Raw genomic sequence first — 25,594 nt, forward strand, 5'->3', positions numbered from 1 at the left:
CTCTGTACAGAGTTGTGTGAGATCTCGTGTGAGATCTCATCCTCGTTCTGATTCTCGTTCTTGTCCTCGTTCTCATCTTGACGCCTCTACAGCTACAAAGCACCCCAACAATGCCTTTGTCCCCGTCCTTCACGCTTCCCAAGTGCCTCTCGACTTTGTCCTTGACCCTTTTCCCCCCTTTATCACTTGAGATCGCGGTCTTTGTCTTTGTCCTCGAGATCGTTTCTTTGTCCCGCTTCGAGTATGCTGTTGCTTTCACGAGCGTGAGCGTCCGTGATAAGTCTTGGGGACAATGTTCCCTTTTCATGTTGCAGGTTTACTGTACAAAGTTTCAAGTTTTGCGAATATTAATTTTGTTGGTGTACTACGACGATTTGGATACTATCGGAGAGAGCTATACTGCGAGGATTTCTACGAAGATTGAGATTTACAACTATTCCAACTTACAATCACAGAGATACTCACACCACCACCACTACCATGTCCAACCTCCCACCATCCCGCAAGCGCAAATCCCCACCCTCCCCCTCTATCCCCGGTCCCCGCTTCCCAAGCCCAATACAAACCCCGCACGCAGCCTACAACCCCCAGGTAAGTATACCCCGTACTTCAACTCTCACGTCCCCAGTCGCGTACATTCGCATTCACACAAACTAACCCCACCCCCACAGTTCCAAGCCGCGCTCTGCCTTGCCCGTTACACAGCACGGCGCCGCAGGACCGGGCTGCACGCCCTTGGGACGCGTGAGGCACAGGCATGGAGGGAAGTTTTGGGCGGGATGTTTAGTGCGCTGAGCGAGGGTGTGAGTGTCAGGGGAGGGAAAGTAAAAGGCAAAGAAGAAGGAAATGGGAATAAAGACGCGGTGATTGGCCTTATCGCTGGCATTTACAAAATACAGCATACATCTGATACCCCTGAGACACCGGCCCTCAATCTCCTAACGCATACACATCGCAGACTAAGTGTACAGCTGGATGAGCTGACGCGACTTGTGCCTATGCGTCGGGGTGTTGGGGCGGAGCTGGATGAGGTTGTTTTTGCAGTTTATGGGTTGGTTGTGGGGATGCATGGTTTACTTTTTTCTGGTATGGGTGACGCCGCTGCTAACCCCTCGCTCAGAAATATTCTACCTTACACGCCTCTCCGCCTGTCCGGTCTACGCTACTGGGCCGCCTGCATCAAAGAGGCAGCGGGGGAGCGGGATAGCGCGTATCATGCGCTTGGGCATTTGGTTCCGGAGGTTGAGGAGGTGAAGGGGGTGTTGGAGGTGGAGGGGGGGTTTGGGGGAGAGGAGTGGGAGGGAGAGTGGGGTTGGGTGGCGGGGTTGAAGGTTTTGAGGGGGTGGGGGTTGGAGGGGTTGGAGGGGGGGACGGTGGAGGAGAGGGGGGAGAAGAAGAGGCGGTTGGGTGTGGAGGGGGAGAGTGAGCGGCAGGAGAGAGAGCAGCAGGAGAGAGAGCGGCAGGAAATGGAAAGGCGGTTAGCTGTAGAGAAAGAAGAAAAGAAACAACAAGAACAGAAACAGCAGCAACAGCAATTAGCTGCGGCGTTAGAAAAGGAGAAACGGCAGTTGGCATTAGAAAAGGAAGAAAAGGAACGGCAGTTAACATTAGAGAGGAAAGAAAAAGAACGACAAGAAAGAGAACAACGGCAAGAAAAGGAACGTCAGTCAGCTATAGCAGTGGAAGAAAAGAAACAGCAATTAGCTATTGCGTTGGAAGCAAAGAAGAGACAATTAATTATAAATAAGGAAGAGAAGGAACAAGAAGAAAAAGAACAAAAGCTTGCTATGGAGAGGGACGAAAAAGAAGCAAAACGACAAGAAATGAATCGACGTTTAGCTACAGCGTTAGCAGAAAGAAAACAACAGTTGATGGTGGAGCAGCAAGAAAGGGAACGGCAAGAAAAGACACAGCAGTTGGCTATGACGATGGAAGAAAGGAAAGAAAAGTTGGTTGTAGAAAGGAGACAGGAACAGAAACGGGGCCACCCAGCCTCTCCCAAAGAAGCACAGATTCGAAATCCAAGACAAAGTCCAGCAAAGCCTGGTATTGATCTGTCAGGATTGTCTAATTCATGCACGGGTCTCACGCCCAAGAATCCGTTTGTCACGAGTCCTACGCCGCATCCGTTTGTCACGAGTCCAATGCCGCATCCATTCGTCACAAAACCCGTGCCCAAGCATCCATTCATCACGAATACTACACCCAAAAATCCGTTCATCACGAAGACTACGCCCAAAAATCCGTTCATCACGAAGACTACGCCCAAAAGTCCAATACCCAAAGCCTCCACACCCCCAAACCCCTTTTTGACAAATCGCTTTCTTACAAATTCTACGCCGACAAATTCCACACGCACGAATCCTGCATCCAAGAACGGCTTTGTCAGGACAGCGACGGGGGAAAAGTCAATGTCGAATACACACATGGGCACGAATCTCTCTGTCACGAACGCTACTCCTAAAAGCCTGAATTCCACGAATCCTTCACCCTCAAATCCCTTTCTCAAGACCACTGCTCCTAAAAGTCTCCATTGCACAATTCCTACACCCACACCCCCCTTTCTCAAAAACACTACTCCTAACCATTCCCGCCCTGCAAACTCCACACCCACAACCCCCGTCCCCATAACGCCGACGGCAAAGAAAGCAAACACAACACGACCCTCATCCAGCTCGACGCCCACCCCGCAACCCACCTGCCGCTTCTTCAAAACCCAAGCCTGCGTCCACGGCTCTGCGTGCAAATTCGCCCACAGCGATGGTGATTTTTCTGCTGCTCTTGGTCCTGGGCTGACAGGTAGTACCGGTATAACTGCATCTCGCAGTCCATTGGATGGTGGAAGTAAGAGAAATCCAAAGCATCCTCCTGCTCCTGCTCCTTCTTCTGCACCCGCACCACCATCCCCCCAGCCCTGCCACTTCTTCCAGCGTGGAAGCTGCAAGAACGGTGCGTCGTGCCGCTATGTACATGGGCGTGTGGGGGAGTTTGGTACAATGCGCGATACTGCCCATTCTACTCCCCACCGCACCAGCAACATCTTGGCTCAGGCTCAGGCTGCGGCCAAAGGAAAAGGCTGGATGAAGAATTTGCAGTGTCGACAAGGTGCGGGGTGTAGGAATCGGAAGTGTGGGTTTGGGCATGAGGGGTTGGGGGGTGAGTGATGTGTGGTGTTTGTGTGGTGGGAATGTAATTTGATAATAGTACGTTTGAATATAGGGGAAGATACATGTAGAGGGAAAGTTGTTTTATAGTATTGTATTACAGTATCTTGGGTATTATGTATCCCTAGTATTTCTGACATGGAGGGTGGGGTGTGAGTGATGTGTGATGTGTGATGGTTGTGTGGTAGTACTATAATATAGTATTAGTACGTTTGAATATAGGTGAAGGTGCATATAGAGGGAAAGTTGTTTTGTAGGGTTATATTACGATACCTTGAAAATCACAGTTATAATGTATTACTACTCTTTCTAGTATAGAGGGTAGTGTGTAATGAATGTATAATATTTGCACAGTAGTACTACAACAGGACCATCACCTTGCAACATGAGTACAAGGCCCTTTGGAGAATAGAATATTTTGTATCCTGTTATATTATAGTACCTTGCAGGACAGTCATGGTGCACATGGAGATTAATGTTACTCTCCACCATCACATCACAATACCTTGTATATCATCATCCTTGACTCTCCCTCTTCTTTCTCGCATGCATAGTGTTATAGCAGTTCGGGTTGAAATCCATAGATGTGTAGATCTGATACATGTAGCTCCACAATTACAGTCACATTGAAGAGGGCCACAGTGCCCAAAGAGGCAAACGCGCACGTGCGCACACAGAGAGTGTCTTTGTCTGCACGTCTAGCTCCAAGTGTGGCTAGTTTGGAAGGGACTAGTCTGTAAGTGGGTGAGCCTCGGTATGTCGACTAGATCCGTCTCCTCTGTTCTATGATGCGCAGTGCATGGTCCAGGGTGGGGGAGGGTTGGTTGTGTTTTGTCTTTTCTTTGTGGGTGTGGTGGTTGGTAAATGTGAAGAGAAGACGAGGGAAATACAGGCAAGGCACGGGAAGCAGCGGATATTGCACACACACACACACACACACATGTCCATGTGTCTCGTGTTGGTATCACTGTATCACTGCCTGTAAGATAATGGAAATCATGTGCGCTGCCGTGCCGCAGCATAGGCGACAGATGCGTGGCAAGCCGATAAAACAGTAACAGGGCAAGCTTTTTCGAGGCAAAGTCTTCTGCAAGGTTGGCGCGTGATAGCTCGAGAGGTAAGCCTCTTTGGCGCGACGGCGCCAATTTCCGTGCGCTCTGTCGGTCAGCGCCGAGAGGGACGTGTGTGGTCGTTGCGAATTTTTTTTTTTTCAATCACGACATTTTGGGGGCGTGGGTCGGGGATGGTTAGGGTACCGTAAGTGTGCTAGGGTTTGAGTGTATGTGTACATTGTGTACATGTGTGTGAGAGTGTGCGAGTGTGCGAGTGTGCGTGTGTGTAGGAGGGAGAGGGAATCAGAAGGATGGATACGATGACCGGCAGCCTGAATTCCAGAGCAATGGCAAGGCGAACGGCACACCAACAAAATACTTAGCATCAGGCGCCCTCCCCTTCCCAGGTCACACTGTTACTGTACACAGAACAAGAGGAAGTCGAGTTGTGGATGAGAGTCTAGCTGAGGAGTGGATTGGCTAACCGTCCAAGCTTTTGCCGCCGATTCTCTTGTTCGTCGGGCTAAGAATCGACGAGGGCGGCCCCACTTTCGTATCCTAGCCCAGTTCCAGTCCGTCCAGCGCCAGCGACACGAGTCGGCGCCGGAGGGTGAATTGATTGAGCAGTGGGGTGGATGGATGCACCACTGGGACTGCTGTTCTATCGGGCCAGTTGGGGCTTCTGGAACGGGGTAGAAATGGGTGTATCTGCGGTGTGGAAGAGGAGCTATTGATAGGTACTGTTTGGTAGAGTAGGTACTGGTAGGCATGTGTGGGTAGATGGAAAGCAAGGTCGTGGAAAGCACGCAGTCTTCTATCTATAGACTGGTGTTTGCTGGGGGGTTCATGGAGACTAGGATGGTGGTGATATGTGGTAGTGTTGTATGTTGGAGATATGGTTGCATGTCACGTGTGTTCCGTGTAAGACGCAAGCGGCGCGGGAGGAAAACCACAACGTTGGAGGCGCTGCTTAGCGTGTCTTGGCGGGGGTGGGGGGGTGGGAAGGAACGATTGGAAGGGTGGAAGGTGCAAGGTGCAAGGTGGAAGGCGCAAGGTGCAAGGTGGAAGGCGCAAGGTGCAAGGTGGAAGGCGCAAGGTGCAAGGTGGAAGGCGCAAAGGGCAAAGTGCAAGAGGGCGTGTTGGTGAGCGGGGAAAGAGGGGACAGAGAGGAGCAGTCAGTCAGTCAGTCAGTCAGTGTTAGTCTTCCATGTTCAATAGTGAACCCAACATCAGTAAATGATTCGATCGTGATGGTACGGGTACGGTTCCGGTACGGTCGCCCGGAAATCAATCAACCACGTCCATTCAGGCAGGTCGGCTGAGTAGCCATCCTCCTGCAACCTGCAACCATTGGCGCCACTCCTCTTGGCCGGTGCAAGCTCTCTTCTTGACGGCCTTGATAGCCTTCCAAGATGGACGGCCACCCGCTTGCCACCGGCCATTAGCATCTTGGCGAGGCTTGAAGTAGCCTGTCGCCCGCTCGGCGATAAACACACCCATTTGGCAGTTCTGCGCATCTCCCACCTATTGTCTGGCAGCCCCAAAGCCCTTGGGAGAGTCTAGTAGAGTAAGATGGCCCCCCCCCCCTTTTGATACATACTATAGTCAGCCCCTCCATCGTCCTCCATACCCGTACTCTACTCTACTCTACTTTACTCTACTCTACTCTACTGGGCTGATCCGACGTCGAATCCCTGCCCCTTCCACCACTCCTCCGGATCAGGAAGGAGCGAGCAAGACCAATCACATCACCCGCCCTCTCCCACTCTGCAACCAAACATCCATAAAACTCTCTCTCTCCCACGCCCACTCTCTCCTCCTCCTCCTCCTCCTCCTCCTCCTCCCCCTCGAGACCCCTCCCTCCCCGTCACCTCTCCTAGTAACGACCGCAACACTGCTCGCCCACCATGGCCATTGGCGACGCTGGTGAAGTCGTAAGTTCCAGTCTTCACTCTCTAGTAGCCGTTCCACTCCCGCCCTATCGTCAATCTATATAAGCATCCTACACCCATGTCCACTCAATCTGCACGACGCAGCGTATCTTGCTAACACGCCTCGCAGCAAGCCGTCGGCTTGGATCCTGCTCTGCTTGATGCCTCTGGCGACCCTCAGCGCAAGCATCCAGAAATGCACTCCACAGGAGCACCTCCCTATCTTCACTCCGAGGGAAAGGCCACCCTTCAAGACAACTACCTGACCGAGGCCGACGACGAACCCACAGCAGAGGAACTCTTGACCCTGCGCCGTGTGCCTGCTCACATTCCATGGAGAATCTTTTCTGTACGTCCTACTCTCACCCACTGCACCATTCTCGCATCTTGAAAAGACCGCGTGCTAACCATGGCACGCCAGATCGCCTTTGTTGAGCTGGTAGAGCGCATGTCTTACTATGGAACCATCGCCGTCTATTCCAACTTCATCGCCAAGCCGCTCAAGACCCCAACTGGTGCCGCCCTCGATCCTTCCAGCGACGAGGCCCAGCCCGGCGCATTGGGTCTCGGAAAGCAAATTTCCTTCAGTTTGACCACCTTCAACTCCTTCTGGGTCTACTGTTGCCCGCTTCTGGGAGCCTGGATCGCCGACACCTACCTCGGTCGTTACAAGACCATTTTCTACTCTGTCCTCGTTGCTGAAGTCGGCCATATCATTCTCGTTGCCTCCTCTGCACCCTCTGTTCTCGAGAAGCCCAACACGGCCCTCGGTGTCTTCATTCTCGGTTTGATCATCATGGGTCTCGGAACGGGAACCTTCAAGCCCAACATCTCACCTTTGATTGCTGAACAGGTCCCTCAAGAGCGCATGCGTGTCGAGACTCAAAAGGGCGAGCGCGTCATTGTCGACCCGGCTGTGACGGTGACGAGAATCTACAATTGGTTCTACTTCTTCATCAACATTGGCGCCTTGGTTGGCCAGATTGGTATGGTCTACGCCGAGGTAAGCACACGTGCAGATTTGCTTTGACCGCGTTCTTTACTAACTCGCATCCTTTTGTAGCGCTATGTCGGCTTCTATCTGGCCTACCTGATCCCCACAGTCATGTTCGTCCTCTGTATCCCTGTCCTCATCTTCTGCAAGAAATGGTACATTCTCCGTCCACCGAGCGGCAACGTCATGGGTCCTGCTTTCAAGCTGTGGTTCAAAGCCCTTGGTGCGGGCTGGACGAGGAGCCCTGCGCAGACGTGGAAGAACTGGAACGATGGCACCATGTGGCAAAAAGTCAAGCCCTCGTATCTCGGTGCAAACGCACCCTCTTGGTACAATTTCGACGACGCCTGGGTCGACGAGGTGGCCCGTGGTCTCGGTGCCTGTTCCGTCTTCTTCTGGGTTCCCATCTTTTGGCTCGCGTACAGGCAGATGGATTCCAACCTGACGCAAATGTGCTCCACCATGAAACTCAACGGTGTCCCCAACGATTTGCTGCAAAACCTCGATCCCATTTGCATTATCATCATCGTACCTAGTAAGTTTCTCTTCTTTTCCCTGCAAAACCATGTTTTGACCGCCATTTCTAGTCATGGACGTCGTAATCTACCCCTGGCTCCGCAAAAAGGGCATCCGCTTCACGCCCATCAAGAAAATCACCGCCGGCTTCATCCTCGGTGCCTTCTCCATGGTCTGGGCCGCCGTGCTCCAACACTACATCTACAAGACCTCGGGCTATTACGAAACCGGCGCCGCAGAGTACAAATCCCCCATCAACGTCTGGGCCGTCACCGGCGTCTACGTGCTCATCGCCACGTCTGAAATCTTTGCCTCGGTCACGACGCTCGAATACGCCTTCACCAAAGCCCCGAAAAACATGCGCTCCCTCGTCCAATCCGTCCAGCTCTTCACCACCGCCTTCTCCGCCGCCCTCGCCCAGGCCTTCACCCCGCTCACCAACGACCCCCACGTCGTGTGGAATTACGGCGCTGTGGCTATCATTTCGTTTGTCACAGGCATCGCCTTCTTCTTCGCCTACCGCAGAATGGACAAGCAAGAAGACGAGCTCAATTTGCTACCAACGGGTCATTTGGGCACCGCGACACAGGCTGAGGATGTCGAGCGTCGCGCGAGCGTGGCGTCGCATAGCCACGGGGCGGCCACTACGCTCAATGAGAAGAATTAGGTTTTGGCATGTTTGCAAATTTTTTTTGTTTTAATTGAGGGGGACGGAGTTGGCATAGTAAATGACAATGTGATGTGATGTAGTTTTGTGCTCTGCTCGACAGGTAGCGAGTAGCCCATGTATCTTGGGTCCGGTTTAGGAGTTGCAGAGTTGCATCTTTTTGACCAGATGGATGCGTTTGCGAAAGAGCATGTGGAATAGGTAGAGGGAGTGATAATGATAATGCGATTTCTTGACTTGAGAGGTTGGGACCTGTTGTGTTTGTATTGTATGCCACCCAAAAAAACATGGACGATGTCAAATTCTACTTTCCAGCTGCTCTAGTAACGACGAGGGAGATTTTAGCAATGTTGGGGTGGACGGTGGAGGGTAGAGATTGGAGAAAGAGGTCAGGAACTGGAAGTCTGAAACTGAAGACGGAAGACAGATACTGGAGGGTAGACAGTGAATCCAAAACTAAAAAGTCCAAGGATTTCAAAGCCTAGGTGTCTTGAAGGGTAGGAAAATTTAAAGTATAGCTGGTATGGTGTTTACTTGAGAGGAAAGAACTTGGACAACTTGGACAACTTGGACTTGTCAAACCAAGAATAAAAGACATTGAGGCGGCAAGCCTGAATCCCCGCCTCCAGCAGATGAAGGAAAAAACACAACCTGAACTGATGAGAAAGGTCGTCAGACTTGGCTTGTGCCCACGTTCTCCACCCCCTTTATACACTCAGCTAAACGGACGAGTGTGGGTGCGGCGTTGATCCTGCGTCATGGGCCTGACTGCTTTCATCACGAGTCCGACTCTATCACCAGAGCCTCAACACATCAAAAGTACCAACAAATCACTCTTAAAACTCAAAAGCCTAAAAAGAAAAGAAAACATCCCATTCACAACGCCTCGGCCATGCCATACAACCCAACGCACACACCAATCCCCTGCCCAACCACCTCCCCTCACTTCGCCGGCAACTCCCTAAACACGTGTTTGAAAATCCTCTTACTATTATACAAATTGACCAACCGCAGACGCTCATTGTCCAAATGCGCCGAATCGCTCGCCTGGCCACAGGGCAAATGGGCCGCTGGCGCATTAAACTCCTTTTCCAGGAAGCGGATGCTAGGTATCGAGCCGCCTTCGCGAATGTACAGGGGTTTGCGGGGTGGGGTCGTGGTTGGGGGTGTGGATGCGGATGCGGATTGGGAGTTGGCGAGGGTGTTTGAGGTTGCGGGGACGAGGGTGGGTTGTGCGGGTGATGAGGGGGGGAAGTAGTCTTGTGCTTTGGGGGTGGGTTGGCAGTCGTGTGGTTGGCCTAGCGTGGGGCCCCAGACCGATGTGATGGCCCGCTCGAGTGTCTGGAAGATTTCATTGTTGAAGTCTCCGAGCCAGGGCTCGGCTTGGTGGTCAATCGTCACTGTCAATCGGTTCTTGGAGTCGAGGTCTTCGAATTCGGACTGCAGAAACGAGGTGAGGGCTTTTGCTACTTCATTTGCTTCTTGGTTGGGCACGAGTCGTATCGACATTGCGGCTTTGGCGAGCCGGGGGATGATGGTGGAATTGTCGGGGCCTGACGTCTGGAATCGATGTATGGTAAGGGAGGCTTCTCGCCATCGCCGCATGAGAGATTGCGCCAGTTCCACTGGATCTCCCAGGCCTGGGTTGCCCTGCAGCAATGTTTTTGTAATCTCGGTGTAGAGATCTTCTTCATTTTTGGTGAGGGGTAGGACAGGATCATAGAAGCCAGGAATCTGTACTTTGCCATGTCGGCCTGTCAACTTTGACAACAACATGACAAGATCTTTCAACGGTTCATCGAGCAATGCGCTCCCATCCACTCCGCTGTGCAGATCCGGATGCTTGCTCTCAATCGACACTGTGGCGTGAATGACACCTCGCAGTCCATACGTAAGACATGGCACGTGATCGTCGAGCCAATAACTATTGGCCAGGAGAATCCAATCCACGTCTCCAATGAGATCCTTGCGTGACTGCACTGCCTTTTCGAAGCCCCTCGAACCGCTTTCTTCCTCACCTTCGATGAGAAAGATGATGTCGGCGTCCAGACTTTGCTCCTTGGCCAGCTCGTGCGCAGCATAAATGGCGGCCATGATGGGCCCCTTGTTGTCGGAGACGCCGCGACCGTACAGGTAGCCATTCTCTCCAGTCAGGACGAATGGATCATGTTTCCACTTGCGATGCTCATTCTCGGCTGGAATGACATCGTAATGACCGTAGAAGAGAATCTTTTTCCGGGAGGCCGCTGTCGCGGGGTTGCCCCTGAACTTGGCGAACACTACGGGGTTGTATGGCTCGCTGGTGTTGATCATCTCTGTCATGGCACCAAAGTTTTGAAATACAGACCGGAGGTACGAGGCTCCTCTTCTACAGTCGGCGCGGTACTTTGCTTGGGATGATACTGTCCGAAATGATACGAATTGCGACAACGATTCAACCATGAGGTCTAGGGCAGTGTCAGTGCGCCACATTTGAGATTAAAGGAGTGTATGCACCATTATTGCTCCTGCTGGCCACTGCATCTGGCTCCATGCAGTCTTTGACTTCCCACACCACTATGGTGTTGTCGTTGCCACCAGTAAAGAGCATGGGTCTATCATCAAACTTGGCAAATGCGGAAGCGAGAATCAAGCCGTTGTGTGCCTTGAAGGTGGTGATTGTCTCATAGTGCTCGTTGAACTTCTGTGTTTTTTTCATCAGCATGGAGCCTGGTAACATACTACCACCGGCACGTGTACTAACCTGCACAGACCCAGACTTTCCACCTGCGTACAGGATTCCAGCCCCAAGCGTCAGTGTATGGACATCACCTACATTGGCCTTGAGACTTCGCACCAGTTGACGCGTCTCAAGATCCCATACGTTGATTTCGCCATCGAATCGTCCACTGTAGAGAAAGGAGCCCTCGCGTGCGAGTGATAATATCGACTCACCTTCCTCTCGGCCGTCCTCCAGGGTATAGATGATGGAAATGGATCCACGTTGTGTAGGGTCGATTCGCCAAAGCACTATGCGCCCATCCCCACCGCCCGAGACCAGGACCTCTTCTGAAGGCGCGTCTGGAAGTATCCCCTGTCCCAATAGCATGCAGTGGACGTATCCGTAGTGTGCAAACTGGTGTATGTCTTGATTATCGATCTGGAGTTCCTGTCCGCCTGCTGCGTCGCGTGGTCGATGTTCAGCCCCGCTTGGCTTCGGTGTCTGCGCACCCCCAGGGCCGAGGGAGTCGAAGAATTTGTTTTTGCGCTCATTCGGATGTGAGCTCGTCGATGGGCGGGGTCGCGTGTCCTTTTCTTTCAAGTCGTACCACTGTCCTCGTCAGCACTTCGTTCTCTCGGGGAACCGGCCGCTTACTTGGATACTCGTATTCTGTGCACCAAGGTATACGGTGCTGTGGCAGGATGAGTATGCGACACAGAAGATGTCGCCAATATCATAGGGTGACCACAGTGCGTAGAGATGCTGGAAGGTAGAGGTACACCAGACCTGGCCCATTAGCCATGCGAACCAGCCCACTTGACAGCGTTGCTTACATTTACTATGGGGTCGGCTGCACTCGAGAAGAGCAGCTGCTGGTCTTGCGATAGACATAGACCGAGGATACTGCCTTTGTGCGCGTGTATGACTCTGCGGCGCTCATACGTGTCGAGACTGAATACCTAGGGAGCATGAGTTGATGATGATGCCAGCGCGCCTGGTCTGATATCCCCTCCGAGGTACATACAAGCAGTTCGCCACCCTGGGTACCCGCAAAGATGTACTGCGATGATACGGCGAGCGCAAGTATGGATTTGTCGTGCTTCATGCGATGCGACAAAGATGGCCTGCTTTTCGCCCCCGGCGCAGCTTCATCGTCACTGTCACTATAAGACACAGCGTCGTGTTGTAAGGGCACTGCTGATGGCATTGTCAGCGCAGCTCCAAGCGACTCTCTTCTCTGGCGCTTTTTCTTGCTGTTCCTGCATAGCATCTCCTGCTTGCCTGTCGTGTGAAGCTGGTCCGGCCCGTTGGCGTCGAGAGCGATGACGGAAGCGCCAGGGTCCAGTTGGGCCGGCCGGCGGCGGGGCTACTCTACCATGCCATAGGCCTGACATATATGCGATGCGCCCATGCAACATTGAACAGAGCATCCTAGCTTTCCAGCTGGCACGCCCATGTACGGTACGGTACGTACCTTTTCGGCCTACATTCTGCTTGACCTCACACGTAGTCGTCGTGGTTGACTGCGAGTATTGACACATGGCTCGTTCTGCAGAGCTGCAGGCAGAAATCAGGTGAAAGGGGAAGATTGCAGAAGCAGGGACGGTGTCGCTGTGAGGCAGCAATTGGTCAAAGATGGGGGCAATGGGACAGGTGGACCACTGCGATAGCTCATCCCCGCCGTAAAGTGTCGTGTCGGAAGAAGTTTCATGGTCACTCAGAGCGCGCTCAGGAGAAGGAGAAAAACTATGGTGGGTGTACATGGCCACAGGGTCACGGCTTCGATATGGCGAGCTTGCCCTGTGCGATGGCGCCATTGGTCTCTGGGAGGAAGCAGCACTTTTCGGTGACGACAGGGCGTTGCAACGAACAAGCACTTTATCCGTCGTCCAGCCTCTGTTGTTTTTGCATGTCAAACAGGTCAAAGACGTGGAAGTGGATTGTGACCCGCCAGCGTCTGCTGTGTGCTGCAAACTGCTGGCAGTGTGCTTACCCCAGCCATTGGGAGGCGTGGCATCCGCGATTCATACGCTACTGTAGCTTCTGCAGTCGCACAGCGCAGCAGAGGGAAATGATGTGCGCGTCGGCGAGTTCAGCAGCTGGATACGTGTTCACCACGCTCGACCGTCCATGAGAGACAAGACGTAGAGGCCATGTAACGCCCCGAGACATTTGAAGTCGTGGGCATGGCCATGATAGGTGAGCAACAGCTGACGCGATTGTTTGCAACTAGGTACGAGCGCATCTGGCAAGCTCCGCGCGGCGGGATGCATAGAAGGCCGCAAGCTCCGGGAACGAGCCGTGGATGGTGCATATGCGATTGAAGCTGGGATCGCTGATCATTTGGCGTCTCCCGAAAAGGGTCCTGGGGTTGGTGGGGGAGTGCAAGTGAGTGAGTCGGCACGATAACATGGACAGAGGGAGATGGATGTGTTAGTGACACCGTACTGTGTGGGCTGTTGTGGACACAGGCAGAGAGAGAGAGAGGGGAGAGAGAGAGAGAGAGAGAGAGAGTAGGAAGAGGTCTTCCCTGTTGGGGCGAAAGGCGAAGAGCAGCAGCCCAAGGTTGAGTGAAATCTGATGATGATGATGATGATGAATATGCTGGGTACGTCAGGATGTTAAAGATTTTTCAGCAGCTTCTCGCAGTTTTCCCTCGGAAAAGAGAATATGGCAGGTGGTGTAGCTGGTCTTGTCGTCAGGGAGGGGGGGTTGACTCTTGGGTGAGGGGTTTAGTGAAGGACTAGAAGGGTGGGAGAAGGGGAAGTAGAAGCTTGGCGAGTGAGGGGTTTTCTGTTTTGGGAAGCAGCAGGCGTGGGGGTGGAAGGTTTGGGAAGCCGCGACCCGCTTCTTTCGACCGGACATGACCAATCCATCTGCGACTTGGAACACTCGAGAGTAGATGCAATGTCCAGTACACAGGGTAGATAGACAGTGGAGTGTGGATGATACTTGGTACACAGGGTAGACAGTGGACTGTGGATGATACTTGGTACACAGGGTAGACAGTGGACTGTGGATGATGCACAGTAGGGCCAAGTAGTGCAGTACCAGAGTGGGCGTGGGTAGTTTTGTCAGTTTACTAGGTCATGGATGGGAAGATGGATAGCTACATACCGGTACCGTACTGCACTTGGCCCATGTCCTATGTAATCGTCCTACTGTGCATGCTTGGGTAACTGGGCACCGTACAGACCGGCACTGCAGTCACGTGTCAAGGCTGGAAGAGAGAGGAGAGGAGTTGACAGAGGCATGAACATTCCATCGTCTCGACCTCCATGGGGCCTTTGTTGGAAGAAGTCACCAGCCACAGCCACAGCCACAGCCACACTCTTTCACTCACCCACACTCTCTCACACAACCACAGCCACCCTCACTCACTCACCCACCCTCTCACACAACCACAGCCACCCTCACTCACTCACCCACCCTCTCACACAACCACAGCCACCCTCACTCACTCACCCACCCTCTCACACAACCACAGCCACCCTCACTCACTCACCCACCCTCTCACACAACCACAGCCACCCTCACTCACTCATCGCCAGCCACAAGCGCCCACTTGACATGTCTGCCTCATGGCCATCTGCCAAGCTTGAGAAGCTGGCTGAGCTGATCCATGCCGCCAGCTCAGCTTCCAAAACAAAAACATGTCATCCTTCTTCCTCGGCTCGGCTACTTCTACTTTTCAAAACCTTCATCAGATTTGGGCATCAAGCACCGAGTGTCGGGTACCGGCTTTGGGATGCGCCATGCCATCACCATGCAGTCCGATCGAGGCTCTTTGGCTGTCCACTCGCAGCAGCGACACGTTCACAGCATGCAGCTTGCCCGAAAACTGGCACTCGTCTGCCCGCTCTCCATCCCCTCTCTCACTTTCTCTGGCCATTTGCGGTGCAGCGATACGTCTGCCCGCATCGTCGGCCGCATAGACTAGCATGCGCCAGATAAATCTCGCCTCGGCTAACGTAACTCTACACACCCAGACACTCCCACAGTAGGTTTAGCCAGCACCAAGGGCCTGACCAGACCTTGATCGTGGCCCTCCGCTGTCCTGTAACAGGGCGACACGCCAACCAACAACCCCTTCCCGCCCCGCCTATCCCGGCCGAATCATTCACGCCCACCCCCGCGAATGCCAGCGCGCGAGCCTGTCCTGTCACCTACTTGGACCGTAGTTTAATACCCACGATAGGTTGGCTGCGGGCAGCCCCGTCACTGGCATGCCCGCATCCCCCCTTGCTTCCACCACTCTCGAACCGCTCCTCCACGCCTGTTGGCCACGATGATGCATGCTGTCTCTTCTTGACTTGTCCTCGACTGGTATCCCCCCCAGATCACCGCCTCACTCTCCGCGCGTGCTCTTCCGACACTTTGCGCCGCTAGTTCTAGACTACCTACCTACTGGCCTACATAGACTGCTGGCCAGCGACCAAGACAAGAAAGAGTACCTACGTTTACGCAGGCCCCCTAGACAAGCACGTCTGAGTCGGAGCACTACGACTACTACACAACACACACCGTACCTACCAACTGGTATATATACTTTCTGACTGACCGACTCTATCGCTTGTGTGATCCAGGTGGACCCGTGGAGCCTGCCAACTAGGAACCGTTTCCGCGCGCATTGATACATCCTGACCGCCTCCAGCCTCGTTGATCCAGGCATCCAAGCACCACCTATTTCTCTGCCATTCCCGTCGCACGTTACCTCACTTTGCACGTTACACCACTTGTCTTTGCAGCCCAGCGCAGCTGCAGCAAAAGAAAAAGAGAAGCCACGCAGTCGATCCCAATCCATTGCAATGGGCGTCGGAGAGACCATCACCGTCATCAACAAGTCCGGCAAGGTGGTGAGCAGTGTGAGTCGCCCGATAAGGAAATCCCCCCCTCGCGATAAGGAGACCAGCTGACCCGCACATGCACCACACCCACAGAGCAAGCATATTGTCAACGTCTTCAAAGAAGCCAAGGCCGCCTATCGCGAGCGCAAGGCTGAGATTCAAGCAGAACGCGATGCGGTTGCGCGCGAGAGGAAGCTGGCCAAGGGCGTAGAAGCCCTTCGCATCCAGGAAGATGACACACGCTCTCACTACTCGAGGGCCACCCACCGCTCCAAGTCGCATAGGAAATCTTCACATCGCGAGCGCCCGAGTATGGAGCGCGGCTATACCGACAGCTTCTATGCCAATGACAGTCCTCGCCAGAGTCCACGGGGTAGCACCCACCGTTTTGAGCAGGACCTCGCCGGCGAGGGTCGCGACGCGCACAGGAAAGAGATTGCACGAAGAAATTCAGACATGCATGTCCAGCAGAAGACGCGCTCGAAATCAGAAGCCTTTGTCGACATGGACCTTGCCTATGGCGACATTCCCCCACCCCTTCCCGCCCAAAAATACGACGACGGCGAACTCAAAGAGAAAGCATCCAAGATTACCATTCTCCTGGACGAGGCCAACTGTCTCCAATACTCGGTCACCACCATGATTGAAAATCTCCAACAGAACCCCGAAGCTCTGGCTGCCGTCTCCCTCACCCTGGCCGAGATTAGCGCGATTGTCGGTAAAATGGGTCCAGGGGTGCTCATGACGCTCAAAGGAAGTTTCCCCGCCGTCGCCGCCCTCCTCCTCTCTCCTCAATTCATGATCGCCGGCGGCGTCGCCGTGGGCGTCACCATTGTCGCCCTTGGCGGCTACAAGATCATCAAGAAGATCCAAGCGCAAAGCAACGACCCGCTCCAGCCCATGCCCATGAACGCCGCACCCGCCGGCACAGCTGCCCTCCCTCCCCGCGTCGACGAAGTCCACGACACGCACGAGCTCGAGGAACTGGAGCCCCAGGAGCTCTCGCGCGTCGAAATGTGGCGCCGCGGTATCGCCGACGTGGCCGAATACTCGGCCGGCACCAGCGTGGACGGCGAATTCATCACTCCCGGTGCCTCGCGCCAGCTCATTGCCGCCGGCGTCTTGGACGAAGACGACATGAAATCCCGTCGGAGCACGCGCTCGCGCCGCGACAAGGAGCGCGATGCGGAGTCGCGTGCGGGTCGCAGTCATCGGGCCAAGAGCGTGGTCAGCGAGAAGAGCACGCGCAGCCACAAGACGAGCCGGACGGGCAAGACGGGCGAGACGAAACGCAGTAAGACGGTCAAGGAGGGGGCCAGCAAGAAGAAGGAAAAGGAGCCGTCGGGATTGAAGATGTTGTTTCGAAGTCATACGACGCATGCCTGAAGAATTACGTTGATGATGGAATTTGCACTCGGGGATTTCGCACCTTAGCACGACGATGGACGGATGGACGGCTAGATGGGTACGTACACACGAGATTCAAATCGGCATGACCATGGCGTTTGGCGTATCTTTTCTTTTCTTACCTTCATCATCTCCTTTTTCCTCTCTTCCCCCTTGATATGATCAATCTTGTCCCTTTGCGGACTTTTGTACATGGCTCACGCATTTAGCATTCACGGTGTGCTACATTTGGCTACAATTTTCCACTTTTTTTTCTTTATCTTCGCACAGTTCGCATACCTTTTTAAACTATACACATTGTTGTCTTTTTGCGGCATGAGGTATGGGTATGGGTATAGGCATGGGTTTGCTTTTGTGTAGATGATGTTCATATCGATGCTTATATGATACTCTATACTAAGACTTGATCGATAATACCTATCCAACATGTCTATCCAACATTCTACACATCATTACTGCTTGATATCGAGCAGGTAGCCCTCGTCCTTTTATCGCATGGTGTGTCCAGGTATACGGGATGCGGAATTGCTTCACCGGGAGTATGCATGTATGCGATTTCAGACATATTCATTTGCTAATAGGTAGCAAAGGACATAGTGCCTACATCGCCGGTCACGCAATATGCACAAATCCATCATGGTTCAATATTTCTCGGTATTTTCGATATCAGTTTTTTGTTGTTTCCAAGTTGATTTGATTTGATGCAGTTGTTAAATATACTGGGGACCTGGGTACTCGGTACTGGGTCTCGATGCCTTAGTTATGGGCAGAGGAGTCGGTCTCTCGGCAGCGCTGTGTACCCAAGGTAGGTGGGTGTGTATGATGGGCATGCGATGTGCAAGGCGCTGTGTGTCTCCGGTGGTCGTGGGGAAGAAATATTCTCAGATGAATTGTATACAAGGTGAAGAGTTTGGCGATGTGGTTGATTGCTAGAGAGAGAGAGAGAGAGAGAGAGAGAGTGTGTGTGTGTGTGTGTGTTAGGAGTCCGGTTGATGGTTCAATTGCGTTCTTCGAGTACGTAGGGGGAATGCTGGATCGGCACTTTCTTGAGTTGGTACCTTGCATGTCCATCACATCCATCCTCCTCCTTCCCCCGTCTCTCTTCTCGGCAACTTCACCCTCCCAACCACCGGTTTATCAAACTCCTGGCATCACGCTTCGGCCTTGGTCCTGCCTTACGCTCGCCCGTCTTCTTGGCCCCCTCGTCTGGTTTCTGCATCGCTGTTGTGCCTTTGATGCCCTGGCGCACCGTGGCGCGGTAGCTCTTCTCTACGCGCGAAGAAGGTGCTGGGGCGTGTGTGCGTGTGGAGTGGAGTTGGGTGTGGCGTGGGGAGGAGGGGGTGGGGAAGTGGGTGGAGTTAAGATGGGAGCTGGGCTTGGAGCTGGGATGGTAGGCGAAGGTGGAAGTCTGGAGAGGGTGAGAAAGCTGGCAGAGACGGTCTTGGTGCATGATTTCCTGGGGTTTTGCTTTGGGCTGTTGGTGAGGCGTTGGTGGTGCTAGGTGCTTGCCATCACGGTGATGGGTAATGTGTTCATCAGCCGCGACGGCGGCGGCATCATGCTGGTGGCGGGGCGCGGGCGTGGGAGTGGACTGGTAGTTGTGATTACTCTGGCCATTTGTGATCTCTGAGTCGCTTGAAGCCAGGATTGACTGCTCAGATCCGAGATTGTTCTTCACGTTTGGTGATTCTTGTGTCCTGTCAACGTGGACTTGGAAAATGGGTTGCGCCTTGTCTGGGAGAGGTGTCTGCAGCTTGGAGTGAGACGCTGCATTACAGTCCTCAAAGTCATTGCGATAGTTTCGGGAGCTGGGATGGTACTCGCGAACTGGTTCATTCCTCTTGCTGTCTTCGCTGCGATAGTTCTCTCGAGCACGGTAGGACCTAGTCTCATTGGTCGATGGACTGCTTGATCGAGCACGCTGGCTGCCAATGGCTCTGCGTGGTGAGACGGCTCTGCCACGTGGAGTATGTTTCAGAATGGTTGCAGTGCGCTCTCGTTCTTTCCTTGGTTCCTGCGGGATGGCTTCCAACTTGCGATCAGGTTTGACTGTTGGCGTCTCGTGACTGGATACCAGAGAGTCTGATTGCTTGCGACCTCGTATCTCTTCTTGGTGAATGTGCGATGCGCCAAGGACACAATCGACTTGTGGATGGGGCTGTGGAGTATGCTCTTGGTTGTGCTGAGTCGACGCAGTGAGCTTTGTTCGCTTGTTCGCTTTCTGCGAGGAAGGCTGCTCATCTTCGACGGGGCGCTTCCTTCTACCAGGTGATAAGATGCTGTTGGCCTTGTTGGAAGATGTCGTGTAGCTTGGGTGTCGTGCTGGATCATAAACGATGAATGCCGCACGAGGCACAAAGTCGCTGCGTCCACTCTCGTTATGATTCCAGTTCCTATGCTTCGCATCCCGTTTCCACTCAATTTGCTCCTGTCCATAGTCCTCTAAGGGCTCAGGATCCGGGGTATCCTCTCGCAATGACGGAGCAAGTGACGGGATCGCGCGTTGGGTTTGGTGATAGTTGGCCGATACCTGTTCTAGTCTCTTTACTGGCTTGATGTCTTCACCATAGATGTTTGGCAGAAAGAGTGAGCCCAGCTCCCCATCTTTGGTATTTCCCTCTGCATCAAGCGTGACGGAAGGTGTAAACTGCTCAGAATGTAACACCCTCTCAGCTTTGGATTCAGCAAATACTCTAACTCCTGCCTCCTCGGCGACCTTGCGATACCGGGTAACCATCATGCTGGCCTTGACTTTAGCCTTGGCGATCGATCGAATAGCATTGGGGAACCCGATGGTTTGAAAGGCGGAATCCGTGTAGTTGGATTTGGTGTCGCTGTCGCTCAGTGGCGCAGCCAGGAAGGGCTTCCCATATCTATGCTCATATGCAAAGGCTCCACCACCTTTTGTGTATCGCCCAATCGCTCCAGTGCCCACTTCCGTTACCAGAGCATTGCGGCCGAAGATTTCCAAGTATTGCCAGACGTCACACAGTGGTTGTGTTTGGATGCCAGTGCTTTGGTATATCGTTGAGGTTGCTGCAGCCGCGTCTTCGGTTGCGCCTGGCACGTTCTGTACATTGACCTCCAGCTGAGTCGCATTTTTCGCACTCACTACGCGAGCGTATCCATCATACAGCATATCTGCTGCCCTACTATAAAGAACTTGGAGAGATTCCATGTTGTTTGGATGTTTGTGTGATCCGTCGCTGAAGGAGCTACAAGTTGATGGACTGTTGTTTGTGTTTTAGCAAGAGAAAAATAGAAGCTTCGTGAATTCCGTGTTGTTGAAAAAGAAGAGTAGCCAGTTGAGCTTGAAGTACGGTAGAGGTAGGTGTTGGCTTTTGTAATAGGATTGGCGGGGGTTGACTGCCCACAATGCGAGGAGGCGCTAGTGACCAAACGACCAACCTCTCAATGGAGCACAGCACCAGGTGAATCCAATTCGACGCTGGATAATTTCGATGACTCGCAGCTATTGTGAAAGTGCTATTGTGTGCAATGACACCAACAGTCACTCAGTGTCCAATCTCATCTGCATTTCTTGGCACTTCATTCACTGGGAAAAGCGGCTAAGTCCTTGTTTTAGCATGAGCCGTGATCCAGAAAAAAAACCGGAAGGATTACGTCATGGGCGAATTAATTATGAGGAACTCGAAGTTCAAACAATAGAGTGTCGAAGGATGCAGGAGAACGCAATGCCATGCACTATTGAACATGGTATACATATTCAAAACGGCACCAGCAGAGTCGACTTGGTAGTGATTGATAGCATGGGCAAGCCCGTTGCTGCTACCTATGACAACTAGTACCAATGTTTTCAGTATTTCTTAAAGGCCGTCAAATTGTTTGCTGACCCATAAAACAAGCGTATGAGAACATAAATGGCCATTGGGTCGTCCAAAATACAATGTATGGATGCATGAAAAGCAGCCTAGTTTGATAACAAGGAAATGTTAGAACGTGCTGCAGGATATCAACTACCGAAAACATGACACGAACACGATTCCAACTTGCGTTGACTGAACAACATATTATCGAGGGAAAACCGAGGGTGATAAACCCAAGAGCTGGGAGCTGCTGCAAATCCTGAATCTGAAGCTCTCATGATCATGAGCGAACCTTCCATGATTAGTAGGGTGATCAGAGTCCCAAGTGCGCGGCCCAGCAACCTACTCGGTCTCAGATAGGGGGTCCCGGTATTTGAGGCAGTTATCAAGTCGTATAAGGGGTACCAAATGATTTCTGAGGTAGCTCATGTGGGGGTAGCAGGAAAGGATTTTTTGAGCAAGGCGAGTAGGTGACGATTTAATTGCGGAGAAAAGGAGACTCGGGATGTAACGAAGACTTAGAAGAACTAGCCAAGGAGAAGGTCGGCCCAATCGGCATATAGTAGTTAAACGGGGACAGTGTTCGAATTGAGGGTAAACCTACCTACAGTTCGTGTGCGCAAGTTACCATAACAGACGGCCTCACCGTGAAGCACTCATCAGCAGACCATTGGACCCAGGGTGACAAGTGTAACATCACTATCACATTCACTTCATATATTGAATACTAACAAGCGATAAGCCTTAAGATTGCGTTACATGCCTTTGGTCCGCCAAAGCGCGTTCTGAATAGAGTCTTGGCAGCGAAAGTGAGTGCAAACGCGTTCGCCTTCCATCTATGTCACTCCCAGCCCACATGAAGACTCGATCTGGCCTCCATAACTTTTCTTCTCCAACACTCTCATTCAACCTTCACTCTCAATCAGCTGACACTCGCAACGTCGACTGCACATACGACCAATGCCCCAACTCGACATGTAGGTGCAACACTTCGCCCCAAGAAGCTACGGCTTCATTGTCAAATCGCTCAACATTTCGAACCTCTCAGATTCAATATCCGTAAGCCCAATGACTCCGTTCCATTGACATTCCTGCGACCCAGCATTGCGCGCTCGCGTGGCATTCTCGTCGATCTGTGCAAAGGTACCGGTGGAGAGCTCGAGTCCACTAGAAGAATAGAAGAGAAACGAGCGCATATCAATAAAAACCACATTGTTGTGCGTAATGAACGCAGACGGAGAGACGCCTACCTGCGCCAGGGGATCAGCCCGTCTCAACATGAGGGCCAGTATAGACCAGCGCTTCGACGTGAACCTTCACGCCGATTCGGCGCACAGGCTTTCTGGTGTCACTTTCCCCAGAGCAAGAGGCTGAAGATAGTCGAATGGCAGCGCGTATATGCCCAAAGACTAAGTGGCCAAATCGATGCGGACGATGAGAAGAGATTGGCCGGGCTGAAAGATGATGCTGCCAACGTATGAACACCTTCTATATACCTATCTGAATTTGTGTATTATTTCTAATTTGTGTTTAGCCCGACCAAAATTTGAGGAGTATGGACCTCCCAAGGTTCAACTAGAAGCAATTTATATGTCTATGCCACGACCTCGTCCACGTCCTGGTGAGAGCCATGCCACTTTTTACACAGCTCATAACCAACACCTCATTCAAGGAGGATGCCTTCTTAGTGAAGAATTGGATTGAGCAAGTTGTTTTGCGGACCGAGTGGGACTGGGATTTGTTCCGAAGAATACATGAGACCTACTACAAAAACTAGGAGCTCTCGTTTGCTGTCACCAAGGACTCTCTGATCGTAGTCTACCATTTGGAGGCACTCGCAGAGGTTACCAAAGTCGTACTGCCCCGTCTCTGTCTCACGCAAGGCTCTTTTTACGATCAGTTTGCCTGCATCCACAGCAGTGAGCATGTCGGACTGCAGGGTGGATTGGACGATGACTCTCATCCTACACAAATAAAAGATAGTATGGACGAAGACCTAATCGAGATGCCAGATGCAGACATCCAGTTGAGGGATTATGAAGATCTTCCATCGAATACGGGTGGCATCAATCAGTCATATATCAATACGGGCATGGCCCATGATACGAGCAGAGCTGCCCAGACCCCTGCCAATGGCCCAGACGTTGTTACGAGCGATGCTGACACGCCTACATCAGTTTTCTGTAAGTTTCACATCAGATGTATGCATTCCATCCCACTGATAGCACTGCCGTCGCTCACAGCCTCGATAATTTGCACCACGGCACCAGTAGCTGCTTCTATTCTTCCACATCAAGTGGCGGCTCGAGCTTTGGCAGCCTCAGTTCTGGGACCACAAGCTTTGGACGTACGAGTATTAGCGATGCCAGTATTGCAAGGCCTACATCCACTACGGTACAAAACCGGTTTACAGTAGCCATATTTATCTAAAGTAGACTAAGAAGTGGTTTAGGTAGAAGAAGTAAACCTAAATAGGGTTTATTATACTATGTATTCCACAAAAGTAAACTACTTTTATTTCTACTTCTATTAATCTACTAGTATTACGTAGTAATAACTAGTTTCCTACTAACTATTTAAGTATTTTACCCCTCCTTTCTTTAATCTTCTTCACCACCTCTACCACCTCCATTACCTCTACCACCACCTCTACCACCTCTACCACCACCTCTACCACCTCTATCACCTCTATCACCTCTATCACCACCTCTACCACCACCTCTACCACCTCCATTACCTCTACCACCACCTCTACCACCACCACCACCTCTATTATCACCACCTCTATTATCACCACCTCTATTACCACCTCCTATTAGTAAAAATACCATAACTTATTATTATATTATATATGCATATAGCGTAAAGCTAATCTTCTCTACCCCTTTTAGTCTTAGTTAGGTATTATAGCGTATAATAGAAATAAAACTACTTATTATACTTAATTTAAACCCCTACTATAAAAGTAAACTACTACTTTAATAAAAGTAAACTACTACTTTAATAAAAGTAAACTACTACTTTAATAAAAGTAAACTACTACTTTAATTAAAGTAAACTACTACTTTAATTAAAGTAAACTACTACTTTAATAAAAGTAAACTACTACTTTAAACCTATTTACAGGTATACATAAGGTCAGTTTACACCTATATAGTAAACCCCTAGCGTACTATTCTACAGTAAACAATTTTTTACCGTAGTGCTACAATGCGACCTTCACAAGGCTTTATTACCACTTCAGGGCAGGGATCGGGTGTTTGCGCAGTACAGTCCGAGAACCCATCTGCCAGCCAATCTGCGGGCAATGCGAATATGACAGCCAATCAGACGACTGGCCTCGAGTATGCGATGGCAGGATTATTGACGAATTTGACCCAGGCGAAGTCAACAATCACATCCAGACAAGCTACTGGGCTGGACTCTTCCTTAACTCACCTTGCTACTGATCCAAACGCCCCGGATTCTCGAACAACTGCCAACCATCTCACTGGCTTGGAGTCCTCCATGGCTGGCCTTTGTACTGGCCCTCTACCTGTACCGCCTCAGGGACTGGCTACTTATCCAGTGAATTGCACGCCACCGTTTGTTTTAACATGTATGCACGGTGCTACTTTTCCCCTCTTTTCACACAAAATTGACCATGACAGACGCTCCAGCAGGCCAATCTGCTTCCTGGCGACCGTTCACACCCGCTTTGCGAATTTCCGCACAACAAACGGATATTGCAAATATGCGCGTGGTCCTAGAAGCGTCCGGGCCATTCGACTGTACCCCTAATTGATTCTGAAGACCGACCCTTGCCCTTCCTCAAGAACAAAAACTTCATGGGCGCGATCACCATGGGGTCGATGCGGTTTGAGAGTAACATTCCAAAACCGCGAGGCACTTGATCCAGTCTACGTCGAGCTCTACATAAGGTCATGCAACTGGTTCATCGAAAACCATAAAGCTCAGTGGTTTAACTTGCCACAACTCAAAGAGACGCAGTGTGTAAAACTCTGGTGGGAATTCATTGCCACACTTCTCCTCACTTTAGGCGAGTTGCCAGAAGATCTCCCTCATCTAACTGTAGCGAAGCGTTTAAACGAGACTGCTCTTACCACGGGCAAGATCTGGGGTGGCTTCGTTGCCCCGACTCAGAAAATGAAGTTTTGTTGCGTACGGGCGGATACAACTGCAATCGTATGATGAACGAAGACTCCTTCATCTACTTCTACGGGAACGTCTTCTTCAAGAGGAAAATTGGAGAAGAAATCAATCCTGTCACAAATGCGACCTTCAAGGAAGAGGTGATCACATCTGACGACATCAGCTTGCTCACAAAATCTTGTCAATGGATGATTAACAACCGCAACGCAGCTTGGTTCGATTGGTCCAACCTCGCCAATGACGACGACATCGCGAGTTGGATGTACCAAATTGTGAGCCTTTACTGAAGGTTAAAGTCCATCTGCGAACAAACAGAGAGATCCAACTTGAAAGATT

The 25,594-nt window shown here is 51.8% G+C and overlaps 9 protein-coding genes across 9 annotated transcripts; 6 read left to right on the forward strand and 3 right to left on the reverse strand.

Annotated features, from left to right (window-relative positions):
- Positions 1–480: 480 nt before the first annotated feature.
- On the forward strand, positions 481–3,164 carry IAQ61_001536 (uncharacterized protein; the record flags this gene model as incomplete). Its single annotated transcript, XM_003839797.2, has 2 exons — positions 481–591; positions 672–3,164. The coding sequence occupies 2 exons, from the start codon at positions 481–483 to the stop codon at positions 3,162–3,164; spliced, it is 2,604 nt and encodes an 867-aa protein (XP_003839845.2).
- Positions 3,165–3,757: 593 nt separating this feature from the next.
- IAQ61_001537 (uncharacterized protein) lies at positions 3,758–4,700 on the forward strand (the record flags this gene model as incomplete). The annotated part of the gene is made up of 3 exons (XM_003839798.2): positions 3,758–3,900; positions 4,226–4,281; positions 4,507–4,700. Coding segments are annotated over 3 exons (393 nt in total), but the record flags the coding sequence as incomplete, so codon positions are not given.
- Positions 4,701–5,521: 821 nt separating this feature from the next.
- On the reverse strand, positions 5,522–5,716 carry IAQ61_001538 (uncharacterized protein; the record flags this gene model as incomplete). The annotated part of the gene is made up of 1 exon (XM_003839800.1): positions 5,522–5,716. The coding sequence occupies one exon, from the start codon at positions 5,714–5,716 to the stop codon at positions 5,522–5,524; it is 195 nt and encodes a 64-aa protein (XP_003839848.1).
- A 407-nt stretch (positions 5,717–6,123) lies between these two features.
- On the forward strand, positions 6,124–8,324 carry IAQ61_001539 (uncharacterized protein; the record flags this gene model as incomplete). Its single annotated transcript, XM_003839801.1, has 5 exons — positions 6,124–6,150; positions 6,278–6,496; positions 6,569–7,150; positions 7,211–7,676; positions 7,729–8,324. The coding sequence occupies 5 exons, from the start codon at positions 6,124–6,126 to the stop codon at positions 8,322–8,324; spliced, it is 1,890 nt and encodes a 629-aa protein (XP_003839849.1).
- Positions 8,325–9,266: 942 nt separating this feature from the next.
- On the reverse strand, positions 9,267–12,842 carry IAQ61_001540 (uncharacterized protein; the record flags this gene model as incomplete). The annotated part of the gene is made up of 7 exons (XM_066095144.1): positions 9,267–10,771; positions 10,821–11,007; positions 11,068–11,634; positions 11,680–11,811; positions 11,859–11,984; positions 12,050–12,222; positions 12,500–12,842. The coding sequence occupies 7 exons, from the start codon at positions 12,840–12,842 to the stop codon at positions 9,267–9,269; spliced, it is 3,033 nt and encodes a 1,010-aa protein (XP_065954992.1).
- A 1,664-nt stretch (positions 12,843–14,506) lies between these two features.
- On the forward strand, positions 14,507–17,785 carry IAQ61_001541 (uncharacterized protein). Its single transcript, XM_003839804.2, has 2 exons — positions 14,507–15,890; positions 15,966–17,785. Exons 1-2 carry the CDS (start codon positions 15,834–15,836, stop codon positions 17,256–17,258), a joined length of 1,350 nt encoding a protein of 449 aa, XP_003839852.1. The 5' UTR covers positions 14,507–15,833; the 3' UTR covers positions 17,259–17,785.
- Positions 17,786–18,393: 608 nt separating this feature from the next.
- On the reverse strand, positions 18,394–20,457 carry IAQ61_001542 (uncharacterized protein; the record flags this gene model as incomplete). Its single annotated transcript, XM_003839805.2, has 1 exon — positions 18,394–20,457. One exon carries the CDS (start codon positions 20,455–20,457, stop codon positions 18,394–18,396), a length of 2,064 nt encoding a protein of 687 aa, XP_003839853.2.
- Positions 20,458–21,514: 1,057 nt separating this feature from the next.
- Positions 21,515–23,486, forward strand: IAQ61_001543 (uncharacterized protein; the record flags this gene model as incomplete). Its single annotated transcript, XM_066095145.1, has 4 exons — positions 21,515–21,572; positions 21,687–21,700; positions 22,033–22,581; positions 22,884–23,486. Coding segments are annotated over 4 exons (1,224 nt in total), but the record flags the coding sequence as incomplete, so codon positions are not given.
- Positions 23,487–25,293: 1,807 nt separating this feature from the next.
- On the forward strand, positions 25,294–25,545 carry IAQ61_001544 (uncharacterized protein; the record flags this gene model as incomplete). The annotated part of the gene is made up of 1 exon (XM_003839807.2): positions 25,294–25,545. One exon carries the CDS (start codon positions 25,294–25,296, stop codon positions 25,543–25,545), a length of 252 nt encoding a protein of 83 aa, XP_003839855.2.
- Between the last annotated feature and the right edge of the window lie 49 nt (positions 25,546–25,594).

This window comes from Plenodomus lingam (genome assembly GCF_022343315.1).
Source record: "Plenodomus lingam strain CAN1 chromosome Unknown contig_12, whole genome shotgun sequence".
Taxonomy (NCBI): domain Eukaryota; kingdom Fungi; phylum Ascomycota; class Dothideomycetes; order Pleosporales; family Leptosphaeriaceae; genus Plenodomus; species Plenodomus lingam.